The sequence below is a fragment of the Apodemus sylvaticus genome, chromosome 20 (genome assembly GCF_947179515.1).
Source record: "Apodemus sylvaticus chromosome 20, mApoSyl1.1, whole genome shotgun sequence".
NCBI lineage: Eukaryota > Metazoa > Chordata > Mammalia > Rodentia > Muridae > Apodemus > Apodemus sylvaticus.
In genome coordinates, this window is record NC_067491.1 from 56651289 (window position 1) to 56665453 (window position 14165).

Here is a 14165-nt window from a genome sequence, read left to right on the forward strand (position 1 = left end):
CCAGAAGCTGGAAACAACCTAGATATCCCACGACAGAAGAATAGATTCAGGAAATGTGGTTCATTTACACAATGGAATACTACTACTCAGCTGTTAATAACAAGGACATCATGAGCTTTGCAGGCAAATGGATAGATTTAGAAAATATCATCCTGAGTGAAGTAGCTCAGAACAGACCCCAAAGGAAATGTATGGTATATACTCAGTAATAAGTAGATATTAGCAAAAAAAAAAAAAAAAAAAAAAAAAAAAAACCAACGAACCAAACAAACAAAAGACAGAATACCTGAGATACATTCCATAGAACTCAAAAAGGTCAACAGGCTGAAGTGCCAAGTGAGGACGCCTCAGTTTCACTTGCAAGAGAGAAGACAGCAATCACAAGTGAAGAGGGAGGGAGGGACCTGGGAAGGAAAGTAGACATGGCAGGGAAGAAGAGGGAGAGGGGAGAGAGGGGAACCTGATCTGACATTTGTGGAGGGAAAAGGATTGAAACCCCGAGAGCCAGCAAAAAGAATGGAAATAGGCAACCTTAGATGATAGGTTGGGGGGACCCTCCAGAATGCCCCAGAGACCTGGGAGTTGAGATACTCACAGGACTAAAAGGAAGGGACCCTAGATAAAATGCCTGACAGTAGGGAGAGGGAACTTATAGAGCCTACCTCCAGCAGGAAGACAGGACTTCAAATGAGTGAGAGGGGACCCATCCCACAGTCATAACTCTGACCCATAATTGTTCCTGTCTGAAAGAATACGGGAATAGAAATGGAGAGGAGCCTGAGGAAAAGAAGGCCCAGCGACAGATTCAAAGTGGGATCCAGTGCAAGGGAAGGTCCCAAGGCCTGGCACTATTACTGATGCTATAGAGCGCTCACAAAAAGGGATCTAGCATGACAACACTCCGGGAGACCCAAAAAGCATCTGAAAGAGTCAGATGCAGATGATTGGACCCAACCAATGAACAGAAACAGCTGACCCCTGCTGTTGAATTAGGGAAGCTGAATGAAGCTGAGGGCAACCTTGTAGGAGGTCCAGCAGTCTCAATTAATCTGGACCCCCGGATTGTCTCAAACACTGGACCACCAAACAGACAGCATACGCCAGCTGATATGAGGCCCCTAGTACACATACAATAAAGGACTGTCAGGTCTGTGTTCAGTCAGAGCTGATACACCTAACTCTCAAGAGACTGGAGGCCCCAGGAAGTTTAGAGGTCAGATGGGGTGGGGTTTAGCAATATCCACGTGGAAACGGGGGGGGGGGGAAGTGGTATGGCATGTGGAACAGGTGGAGGGTAGACAGGGGTTGGCAGGGTGGAGAATAAAATATGGAGTGTATAAAAATAATTAATTTTAAAAACTATGTTAAAAAAGAATAATAGGAAAAGAAAAGAGTGAAGATTCCAAACTCCAAGGACCAGAAAAATGTCTTAAGCAAAATCATAGAAGAAAATTTCCCCAACCTAAAGCGAGAGATGGCCATAAATGTACAAAAAGCCAAATAGATTGGACAAGAAAAGAAAAGTCCTCTCATCACATAATAATCAACATACTAAATGTATACAACAAGGAAAATATTAAAAGTTGTAAGAGAAAAAGGCCAAGTAACATAAAATTGCAGACCTATAGAATTACACCAGGCTTCTCAAAAGTCTACGAAAGCCAAAAGAGCCTGGATAGAGATCATGCAGACCTTAAGAGAACAAAAAAATTCAACTCAGGCTTCAGACAACTTCAAAACTCTCAATCATCATAGATGAAGAAACCAAAACATTCCATGACAAAAGCAAATTTAAGCAATATCTACCTACCAATCATCCATGATCAAAGCAATCATCCATCATGATCAAGTAGGCTTCATCACAGGGATGCAGGGATGGTTCAATATACAGAAATCTATCAATGTGTTCCACTATATAAAGGAACTCAAACGAAAAAAAAAACACATTATCACTTCATTAGATGCTTAGAAATTATTTGAAAAAATCCATCACCCCTTCATGATACACGTAATTCACTATATGAAAAAACTCAAAGAAAAAAAATCACATGACCATTTCATTAGATGCAGAGAAAGTATTTGACAAAATCCAATACCCTTTATGATAAAAGTCTTGGAAAGATCAGAAATTCAAGGACCATACCTGATAATAGGAAAGCAATACACAGCAAAGCAGTAGCCAACATCAAATAAAATGAAGAGAAACTTGAAGCAACCCCTCTAACATCAAGAACTAGACATGGCTGTCCTTTCTCTCCCTACTCAAACACGTAGCAAAAGCAATTAGACAACAAAAGAACATAGACAACAAAAAGACAACAAAAGGGATATTTTTTGTTGTTGCAAATCCGTGACTCTTGTCTGTGTCTGTTTGTGACTGTACTAAAGATCAAACCCACAGCTGTGACTCGACACCGAGTCACAGGGACAGTGGATACTGAGGTCATTGTCTATTTCATGGCTCACATGAGGGAACTGAGGGTGGCCCTGTTAGAATGAGGTCTGTGGTCTGCATAGAGGTCGACAGGATTGAACATACATTTCACTTTTGTTTTCTGGGTGCTGGAGTGGGGCTGGGGACTCTGCCTTAGCATTATTGTATCTGCTAAGTTTGGAGAGCAGCTCTGGGGGTGCCCAGGTTGGGGAATGACTCCTCAGAGTCTCCAAAGCATAGGTCTTGGCTGCCGCTTGAGCAGTGACAAATATCTTTGTAAGATGAGGTGATGACCAGCAACCCAGACCGACAGCTGTCACAGCAGTGGCTGCGACTGTAGTATTGGGAGCCTGACCATGTGCTCCTGCTGGCCGTGGCTGCTCCAGGAGCAGGCAGGGGTTGGAGTTGGTGAACTGAGGGTCAGGAGGGGAGACGGTTGCTCCAGGGCCTCCTGAGGGAGTGTCCTGTGTGCAAGCCTTCCTTCAGGTTAAATTTTGTTTCTCAATTTTAGTTTTATTTTATGTGTATGGGTGGTTTGCCTGCATATTTCCATATACCACATGCATGGACGGTAAGCGTGGAGGCCAGAATTAAGAGCCAGAGTTACAGATGGTTGTGAGCCACCGTGTGGGTCCTGGAAATTGAACTGAGGTCCTTTGGAAGAGCAGCCAGTGCTCTTAACAGTTACACCATCTCTCCAGTTCCCCTCGGGTTAAATTTTTATTTTAATTCCAGGGGATCTGTATTAGATTCTGAAAACTCACAAGTTAGTCCACACGCAACAGTTTGCAACTTCAGGTCCATGGGATCTGATGCCTCCTTCTGGCTACTGCAGGCATTGCATGCGTGTGGCACACAGAGATGTGTCAAAACACCCATAAACATACAATAAAAGTAAGTCCAAAAGACAATTTATTTTTATTACTTTTAAGTGTGTGTGTGTGTGTGTGTGTGTGTGTGTGAGCTTGGCAGTGGTGGGGCACGCCTTAATCCCAGTGCTTGGGGGGCAGAGGCAGGTGGATTTCCGAGTTCGAAGCCAGCCTGGTCTACAGAGTGAGTTCCAGAACATCCATGGCTACTCAGAGAAACCCTGTCTTGAATAAAACCAAAAAAAAAAGTGTGTGTGTGTGTGTGTGTGTGTGTGTGTGTGTGTGTGTTTGTGCATTACTACAGGTACCCTCAGAGGCCAAAGGCATCAGATTTCCTGGACTCGGAGTTATAGGTAGTTGTGAAGAGTAGGATGTGGGCACCAGGAACTGAACTTGGGTCCTTTCCAGAAGCAGTCAGGGCTCTTAACTGCTGAGCCACCTCTCTGGCCCTGTTTGCCTGAGTTTTGAGTTGCACTCCTCTATAGCTGCCAGCTCCCCAAGGAGCTTGCAGGTCTGCCTCTGGGTCTCCATGACCTGAGTGGCTGTCCTTTCTCTCAGGCTGTCCTTCTACTCTGGCCACTACTCCTTTGGCATGTACTGCATGTCGTTCCTGGTGGTGAGTACCCATCTCCTTCCCGGGGGACCTTATGGGGCCATGCGTTCCCTGTGCCTTGGTCTACCCTTCTGTACAATGGGGTGTGTGGAGGAGTCACTAAGGGTAGGAGGCCTTGCGACTCTCGCCCCGGGCTGGGCAGGCTGTGGAGACTCGTGGGCCCAGCTGACAGCAGGCTGATGTCCCGATAGCTGTACGTGCAGGCCTGGCTCTGCTGGAAGTGGGCCCGGCTGCTGAGGCCCACCGTTCAGTTCTTCTTGGTGGCTTCTGCCATCTATGTGGGCTATAGCCCAGTGTCTGACCACAAGCACCACTGGAGTGATGTCCTCGTCGGCCTCCTTCAGGGAGCCCTGGTGGCCTGCCTCAAGGTGAGTGCTGCTTGCCTGACCTACAGGATCTGCACTGCCGGCCTCTGATGGCCTGCAACTTCTGCCTGCTGTTTTGTCTTCAAGAGCTTTTCCCTTGTTGCTACTTTTGTTTCCAACCCAATTCCCCGGTAAAAGAAATCTCATTCGTTTAACAAAAAAAGCTACAAGCCTAGATTGGGCAGATCTCCTGCCACACTACTCTATTCCCATCTATATTAGTCCATGTAACTTGCAGTTTCTCCAGGCCATGAGATTCTCTCTGCAGCCTAGCTTGCAATCCCCGAAGCCCCTCCCCTCCTATTTATCCTTCATAGCACCTCCCCTCCTATTTATCCCCCGTGGCTCCTCCCCTCGACTCTCAGCTCCTCCCCCCGACTCTCAGCTCCTCCGCCTTCCTCCTGCCCAATCATTGGCTCAATCCTTTATTTGAAAAGTTAAGGTGGGGAGAAGGTTCACAAGGCAACTCCTCATCTGCAGCCCCTCTGAGGAGCGGAATTAGTTTCAAACAGCCCCTCACTGCTGGCCCCACCCATCCACATGACTACACCCCCTCACCTTCTCCCTCAGGGCCCCCAGAAGATGTTCTTTTTCTTCCTGTCCTACTCACTGTCTTTCCCCTCCCCAGGTCCGCTACATTTCAGATTTCTTCAAATCCCGGCCGCCCCAGCCCTGCCAGGAGGGTGAAGAGCCAGAGCGCAAGCCCAGTCTGTCGCTGACGCTGACCCTTGGTGACCGACCCTAGCTGCTATGGAAGCTGGAAAGTCACCCGTGGGCCAGTCATGTGTTGGCCCCATGCCCCGATCAGGCACTCCTGGCTTTGGAGCTGTCCCGGGGTCCTGGCTGGTGACTGTGGACCAGGGTCTTGGGTGCCTGTGTGGCCCTGAGTGTGGGCAGGGCCCATCCTCAGCATTCCTTGACTATCACATGGCCTCAAAAGATGCGGTCCTGCTCGGAGGGCTTCTCTGGTCACCAATAGGTTTTCGAGGAGGGCCATCCCAGCATGGCCCCGGGAATGGTTGGCCCGAGACTGTTCACGAAGTCAGCACCCTCCCTGACAGCCCTGAAGGTGATGAACACTTTGTTTGCCTGCGTGGGCAGGTGGCCTTGGGAAGAAGGCTGCCAACCCTTGGACTGCCTGGAAGGTCACACATTGCTTTTGGTCTGAATCCTTTCCTCACGCCTGTGGAAGATTACTTCTCGGGGCCTCCAAGCCCCTCCCTCAGACTTGATGCCCTGTCCTGTCCCCACTCTGACCATGTGGACCAAATGTGTATTCCAGGCTTTGGAAGTAGGTCCTCCTGGATCTGCCCTTCCTGATTGTTTCAAAACACTTTAAGTTACTGTCTCATGGGAGGGTGTGTTATAAACTTTGTACCAAATGTCTCTGCTGTGCATGTTGCTTTTCAAGCTCTCCAGGTGAGGTAGAAGGTCCTCCTGCACCTACCTAACATCTCAGTGCATCATTGTGCAGGACCTGCCAGTCTTAGGAGAGACTTGGGGAACAGAGACCTGTCCTGGGTATCTTGTATATTGGCCAAGACAGAGGCCTCATAGCCACTGTGGCCTTCCTCTGTGCGTGGTGGATACTTATCCTAGGTCCAGCTTAGAAAACACAGACCCTTCATGGTTAGTGCTGGTGAGGTGCCTGATCGTGCTCCCAGGGTGCCTGGCAGGTCTGCCAGGGGCAGCAGGAGGGGTGCAGGTCTTGCTGTATCCCAGGACAAGGTGTGTGTTTCTCTGGGAATGGGCGGGCTCCTTATGTCCTTCAGGTCTTTGGATCTGGGAGCTTGGGGGGGGACAGTCAAAAGTACCGACTCCCCCTCCATTTCCTTCTTCTCCTTAGAGGCTGGGTCAGGATCCTCTGTATGCCACTGGCAGATACTGAAATCCAGGAGACCCAAGGAATTCAGCTCAACTCAGAGAGCATGCCGGATGCCTCTGCCCTTGGTAGCTGGTGTTCAGCCTTTGACAGCCTGCATTTTCATGGGGATCCTCCCTGTTAAGTGACTGCATGCCAGCATCCTGCAGCCAATGCTCTGCACTGTAGGGTCCTACAGGTCCCAGCTGTTCTGTTAGAGGCAGAAGTTCCCAGTGAAAAGGCGGGCTCACATCCTGAGCACAGCAGGGCTCTGCTTGTACAGATCCTCTGTTTGGCCTGACTGCAGCTGAGCTGAGCCCCTCCCCAGGCACCCATGCCTGCCTCTCTGCCTCACTGCCCAGTGCTGGCAATGTTCAGCAGGCCCAGAGACTGTGGGTGTGGGACACGTGCCTGTGACACTGGCACTTGGCGGCTGAGGTAGTAGAATGGGGAGTGTGAGACCAGCTTGGGTGACAGTGATTCTCCTGTGTGCCTGCGCATGTTCGTGTGTGTGTGTGTGTGTGTGTGTGTGTGTGTGTGTGTGTTTGCATGTGGAGGTCAGAGGGCAACCTCAAGTGTCCATTCTTAGATGCTTTCTTTCTTTCTTTCTTTCTTTCTTTCTTTCTTTCTTTCTTTCTTTCTTTCTTTCTTTCTTTCTTTCTTTCTTTCTTTCTTCTTCTTCTTCTTCTTCTTCTTCTTCTTCTTCTTCTTCTTCTTCTTCTTCTTCTTCTTCTTCTTCTTCAATAAAACAAGGTCTCTCATTGGCCTGGAACCTAACCAAGTCCCTAAAACAGTGGTTCTCAACATGGGGGGGGGTCACAACCCCCACAGGGGTAACATACCAGACATCCTGCAAATCAGATATTTACATGATGATTCATAATGGTATCAAAATTACAGTCATGCTGTAGCAATGGAATAATTTTATGGTTGGAGAGATGGCCCAGTGGCTAGTGTGCATGGTAACTCATGACTGCCTCTTAGCTTCATCATCAGAGGTATCTGATACCTTCTTCTGACCACTGGGCACTGGGTACTGTACACATGTGCCCATACACCCCCTCCCAAATCCCATACACTTAAAATAATAGAAAAACATATTTATTTATTTATTCACTCTTATTTATTCATTCATTCACCTGGTTTATGCCCTCCCTCTTGGTCTTCCCCTCACTCAAGAAGACAGGTCTTCCCCCCTGTCACCCATCTCCTTCTCCTCTTAGAGGACCTCCCTCGGGTATCCCCCACCCTTGTGCATCAAGTCTTTGCAGGATTACGCATATCCTCTTTCACTGAGACCAGACAAGGTAACCAAGTTAGGGAAACATATTTCACAGCTTTGGGGATACATGCCACTCCACCTGTTGGAAGACCCACATGAAGACCTAATTACACATTTGCTACATTGCATGGGGAGGCCTAGGTCCAGCCCATTCAAACATCTTTGGTTGGTGATTCAGTCTCTGAGAGCCCACAGGGGTCCAGGTTAGTTGACCCTGTTGGTTTTCCTGTGAGTTCCTATCCCCTTCCAGGCCCTCAATCCTTCCCCCAACTCTTCCATAAGATTCTTGTAATGGCTGTTCCTGGTTGTCAGCTTGACTACATGTGGAAAGAACTACAATTCAGAATTGAGGGGCATACTTGTGATCCAGGTCTTGAGGCTGGAAGATACAAGTTTCTGATTTGGATCTTAGCATGGAGATCTTGAGGCATAGTGGCCATGAAAAGCTTAGGCACAGGCAAGGTGGTACACGCCTTTAATCCCAGGGGACTGAGGCAAGGAGATCTCCGAGTTCCAGGTCAGCCTAGGACAAAGCATGTTCCAGATCCAGGTGTGGTGGCATACTCCTTTAATCTGGGCCACACCTTCTGCTGGAGACCTACATAGGGACATTGAAGGAGGAAGATTCACTCTTCTTCACCCACTTGCACTTACTTGCCAGCACATCTGTTGGAACCTACTTCTACAGAAGATCAGCTGAAACAACCAGCCTCTTGGGGACTGAGCAACTACTAGATCCTTGGACTTCCCATCCACAGCAGACCATTGTTGTGTTAGTTGGATTACAGACTGTAAGTCATCACAATAAATTCCCTCAATATAGAGAGACAGTCCATAAGTTCTGTGACTCTAGAGAATCCTGACTAATACAAGTCCTCCAGTTCCATCCCATGTTTGGATGGTTCAGTCAGCTTCTGAGTGGACCCTTTCAGAGGACAGTTATGCTCGGCTCCTGTTTGGAATCATAACAGAGTATCATCGTAGTGTCATGGACTGGTGCTTGTCCGTGGGTTGTGTCTCAAGTTGGGCTGGTTATTGGTTGGCCAATCCCTTAGTCTCTGCTCCATCTTTACCCCTCCATTTCTTGTAGACAGGATAAATTTTGGGTCAGAAGTTTTGTGGGTGGGTTGGTGTCCCTATCACTTCACTGGGGTTCCTGTCTGGCTACTGGAGGTGGCCTTTTCAGGCTTCATATCTCCACTGCTGTGAGTGTCAGCTAAGGTCGTCCCCACTGATTTCTGGGTGTCTACCCCATCCCAGGTTTTATGTCCTTGTGATGCCTCCAGCCCCCAACCCTGCGAGTTGCAGATTTCAATTTATTCTCCTGGCCTTCTGGGCCCTTCTGTCTCCCCACCTGCTCCTGAAAACTGTATCACCTCATTCACCTCCCTATCCCCTCTCTCACCCAGTTCCCTCCCTCCGTCTATCTCCTATGACTGTTTTATTCACTCTTCTAAGTGAGATTCAAGCATCCTCACTTGAACCTTCCTTCTTGCTTACCTTCTTTGGGTCTGTGGAGTGTAGCATCGGTATCCTGTATTTTATGGCTAATATCCACATTGAAAACAGCGCATAGAGGAAAACCCATAGCTATGAGTCATTTCCCTGTTCCCCAACGAAAGAAAAAGATGGAGAGAGCATACACTATCAGCTTAACAGCACACCTGAAAGCTCTAGAACAAAAAGAAGAAAATACACCCAAGTGGAGTACCCAGCAGGGAATAATCAAACTTAGAACTGAAAATAACCAAGTAGAAACAAAAAGAACTACATGGAAACCAACAAAACCAGGGGTTGGTTCTTTAAGAAAATCAAAGGGAGGCATAAGGACAGAAACTGAGGAAATGCAAAAATATTATTAGATCTTACTACAGAACCCTATACTCAACAAAACTAGAAAATCTGGATGAAATGGACAATTTTCTAGACAGATACCAGTTACCGAAATTAAATCATGATCAGACAAACTATTTAAATATTCTCATAAGCCCAAAAGAAATAGAAGCATCCATTTAAAGTCTCCCAACAAGAAAAAGCACAAGACCAGATAGTTTTATACCAATATTCTTCAAAGTATTCCACATGCAATAAGGGCACATGCTCCACTATGTTCATAGCAGCCCTATTTGTAGTAGCCAGAAGCTGGAAAGAGCCTAGGTGTCCTTCAACGGAGGAATGGATACAAAAAATGTGGTATATTTACACAATAGAGTACTATTCACCCACTAGAAACAATGAATTCATGAAATTCTTAGACAAATGGATGGAGCTGGAGAACATCTTACTAAGTGAGGTAACCCAGTCTCAAAAGATCAATCATGGTATGCACTCACTGATAAGTAGATATTAGCCTAGAAACTTTGAATACCCAGGATATAATCCACAAATTAAATGATGTCCAAAAAGAATGGAGGAGTGGCCCCTGGTTCTGGAAAGACTCAGTGCAAGAGTATAGGGGAATTCCAGAACAGGGAAATGGGAAGGGGTGGATGGAAGAACAGGGCCTTGGAAGAGGGCTTATGGGACTTGCAGGGAGTGGGCACCCAGAAAAGGGGAAATCATTTGAAATGTATATAAAAATATATCAATAAAAAATAAATGAAAAAAAAAGAGAAACTTGAAGCAATTCCACTAAAATCAGGGACTAGACAAGTTTGTCTACTCTCTCCTTACCTATTCAATATAGTACTCGAAATCCTAGGCAGAGCAATTAGACAACAAAAGGAGGTCAAAGAGATACAAATTGGAAAGGAAGAAGTCAAAATATCGCTATTTGCAGATGATATGACAGTATATTTAAGTGACACCAAAAGTTCCAACAGAGACCTCCTACAGTTGAAATACAACTTCAGCAAGTGGCTGAATATAAAATTAAGTCAAACAAATCAGTAGCCTTTCTCTACTCAAAGGATAAACAGGCTGAGAAAAAATTAGGGAAACAGCATGCTTCACAATAGTAACAAATAATATAAAAACCTTATGACTCTAACCAAGCAAGTGAAAGATCTGTATAACAAGAACTTCAAGTTCCTGAAGAAAGAAATTGAAGATGATTTCAGAAGATGGAAAGATCTCCCATCCTCACTGATTGGGAGGATTGATATAGTAAAAATGGCCATCTTGCCAAAAGCAATCTGCAGATTAAATGCAATCCCCATCAAAACTGCAACTCAGTTCTTCATAGAGTTCGAAAGGGCAATACACAAATTTATTTAGAATAACCAAAGCTTCAGGATAGCAAAAACTGTTCTCAGCAATAAAAGAACTTCTCTGGGAATCATCTCCATCCCTGACCCCAGGCTGTGTTACAGAGCAATAGTCATAAAAACTACATGGTAGTGGAACAAAGACAGGCAGGTAGATCAGTGGAATAGAACTGAAGACACAGAAATGAACCCACACACCTATGGTCACTTGATCTGTGACAGAGGAGCTTAAACCACCCAGTGGAAAAGAACATTTTCAACAAGTGGTGCTGGTTCAACTGGAGGTCAGCATGTAGAAGAATGCCAATGGATCCACTCTTATCTTCTCATACAAAGCTCTAGTCCAAGTGGATCAAGGACCTCCACATAAAACCAGATACACTGAAACCAATAGAAGAGAAATTGGGGAAGAGCCTTGAGCACATGGGCACAGTGGAAAATTTCCTGAACAGAACACCAATGACTTGTGCTCTAAAATCAATAATTGACAAATGGGACCTCATATAATTGCAAAGCTTCTGTAAGGCAAAGGACACTGTCAAGAGGGCGAAACTGCCGTCAACAGATTGGGAAAAGATCTTTACCAACCCTCCATACAACAGAGGGCTAATACCCAATAAATACAAACAACTCAAAAGGTTAGACTCCAGAGAAACCTGTAGCCCTAGTAAAAGCAGTGTACAGAGGTAAACAAATAAATCTCAACTGAGGAATATCAAATGGCCGAGAAGCACCTAAAGAAATGTTCACCATCATATGATCAGTGGAGCAGCTGGGACAGGAGCCCTCCTGTCACCATTTGTACCAGGGAGCCCGGCAGCTCCACTTCTCTCTGTGCACTGCCAACCAGGAGAGTGGGATCTCCCAGCAGAGCCTTCACTTCTGGAGGTGAGATCCACACTTTGTCTCCAATAACTGTCTGGAGGGGAAAGGTTAGGAATGCACACGGCATCCAGTGGAGCAGCTGGGACAGGAGCAGTCCAGTTACCATCTGCAACCTGGAGCCAAGAGGCTCCACAGCCATCTGCACACAGATCCTGTCAGAAGAGAGTTGGTCTCCTAAGAGTGCTGACACAGGCTTACAGGCCCACAGGAGGGACAAGCTCCAGCCAAAGAAAGGAAGAACAATGAACACCAGAGATAACCAGATGGCAAAGGCAAGCGCAAGAACATAAGCACCAGAAACCAACGCTACTTGGCAACATCAGAAACCAGTTCTCCCGCCATAGCAATCCTGGATACCCCAACACACCAGAAAAGCAAGAGCTGGATTTAAAATCACATCTCATGATGCTAATAGAGGACTTTAAGAATAACATTAGTAACTTCCTTAAAGAAATACAGGAGAACACAGGTAAACAGATAGAAGCCCTTAAAGAATTACAGAAAAACCGCACTCAAACAGGTGAAGGAACTGAACAAAACCATCCAGGATCTAAAAATGGAAGTTGAAAATTTAAGAAATCACAAAGAGAGACAACACTGGAGATAGAAAACCTAGGAAAGAAATCAGGAGTAATAGATGCAAGCATCACCAACAGAATACAAGAGAAAGAAGAGAGAATCTCGGGTGCAGAAGATAGAAAACATTGACACAGCAGTCAAAGAAACACAAAATGCAAAAAGCTCCTGACTGAAAACATCCAGTGTAGAGAGCCTTATTGGGGTGCCATGCCACCTGGCAGGAACTTGACATTGACCAAGATGAAGTTCTTCTCCCAGCCTCTGAGTGGAAATTCCTCTGTTAGCCATAATCCTCTCCACCTAGGGTGGAGCACTCAGACCAAGGTGAAGTTCTTTGTTCCTCCAGATTTACAAATTCCTGAATTAAGCAGGTGACCCACCCAGCTGCCTGAGCAGTGGAGCCAATGCCAAGGGAACAGCCAGACCAGTTCCCAGAACACACCCTGGAATTTGGGGGAAGAGTCTTACCTGAAACCTTAAAATTCTGAGTCCTCCATTAAACCTTGAGGCTTTGAGCAGGTGCTGTTGTCTTGGTCTCCTTCTCTTTTCCCCACCTTCCCATACATCCCCAGCTTCCCTTCCAGGGAACCTGTTCGACATAACTGCTGGCAATTACAGATTGGCACCTGACCAATATCCAGACACAGGAAGGTGTCTTGAGGCGACCCTGTCTCGGCGAACCTTTGCAGAAAATAGAAAAAGACAGTATCCTGCATGGGGAGCAAATACAGGAGCTAAATACTAACACTAGTCTAAAATTTCATCTTTTTGAAGCTGTTGTTGTCAGTGCAGAAGGATAGGGGCTAAGTGGGACAGCGTAGACCCAACACTGAGCTTGCTTAGGAGGTGACAGTGGGAAATGGGATAGGAATTACAAACCAGGTGTTTGTTCGCAGCCTTCAAGAGCTGCTTCAGGAGAAAGGAGTAGGGTTTGAAAAACAATGGTTAGAAGGTTTTTTTAGATCAGATAGATTCTTGTTGCCCATGGTTCCGTGAAAAAAAGAACTTTATATAAGAGAACCTGGGAAAAAATTGGAAAAGCACTAAGAGCCACCAAGGCAGATAATACTACCCTCTGCCTCCGGATGCTTATAAAAGATGCTACTGATGAAGAGATCTCACAGGCACCAGATATCACACTTGAGGAATCTCAAGAAGGAAGCCTGCCAGAGAGGACTTCCTCAGAAAAGAGTCTTCTAAACCCTAACTTAGAATGATATAGAGACACTACTGATGAGCTAACATTAGAGGAGGAAGCTCATTCAGATGAAGGAGCTGCATAATATTATGGTGAGGATTGGCCTCCTAGTGCACCTTCTGCTCTGCCTGTGGCCTCTACTGTACGAGATGATACTAAGAAGGAGATGCAATTACATAAATTGGAGTTTGAAATTAAATTGCAGAAAGGGTATCAAGTGCAGGAAGGAGCAGTGATCCTGAGACACACCAATCACCACTAGAAAGAGCTGTAAGTCAGGCTCACAGGGAAAGGCAGGACACATCTAACTTTGTCGTTGAGATCATAGGCCAGCAGAATATAGTTAGACAATATCAGACCTTGGAGTTCAAAGTGATAAAGGAATTAAAGACAGCTGTGGCACATCATAGCCATAGCTCCTTTTCCACAAGCTTTATTGAATACTGTGATGCAGTCAAGCTTAACCCCACAAGATTGGAAGATTTTATGTAAGCCTACTTTGTCAGGAGGAGATATCTTGCTTTGGAATTCTGAATGGCGTGAAGCTAGTAAGAGAACTACCGGGATGAATCAGGTAATCCAGATTGGGACACTAATATGCAACTAGGAGAAGGTCAATATGGAGGCAATGCTAATCAGATTGGGTTCCCTGTTGGAGTGTATGCACAGGTTGCAATGGCTGCCCACCACTCGTGGAATCAATTACCAACTAAAGGGGATCTCAGTGGAAGTTTAGCAAGCATTAGACAGGCACTTGATGAACTTTTTCAGGATTTTGTGGATAGGCTACTGAAATCAGCTAACAGAATTTTTGGAACTTCTCAAGCAGAATCTTTGTCTCACAATTGTCTTATGAGAATGCTAATGCAGCTT

At 46.0% G+C, this 14165-nt stretch overlaps 1 protein-coding gene across 1 annotated transcript; it reads left to right on the plus strand.

Annotated features, from left to right (window-relative positions):
• The first annotated feature begins 2994 nt into the window (after positions 1-2994).
• Positions 2995-5078, plus strand: LOC127670599 (phospholipid phosphatase 2-like). Its single transcript, XM_052165089.1, has 4 exons — positions 2995-3005; positions 3862-3919; positions 4108-4284; positions 4910-5078. Exons 1-4 carry the CDS (start codon positions 2995-2997, stop codon positions 5024-5026), a joined length of 363 nt encoding a protein of 120 aa, XP_052021049.1. The 3' UTR covers positions 5027-5078.
• The last annotated feature ends 9087 nt before the right edge of the window (positions 5079-14165 follow it).

Bases quoted from the DNA above. Each gene is read 5' to 3' on its own strand.
- LOC127670599 (XM_052165089.1), top strand. The intron at 3,920-4,107 runs GTGAGTACCCAT...ATGTCCCGATAG, and splicing joins ACTGCATGTCGTTCCTGGTG to CTGTACGTGCAGGCCTGGCT. The intron at 4,285-4,909 runs GTGAGTGCTGCT...TCCCCTCCCCAG, and splicing joins CCCTGGTGGCCTGCCTCAAG to GTCCGCTACATTTCAGATTT.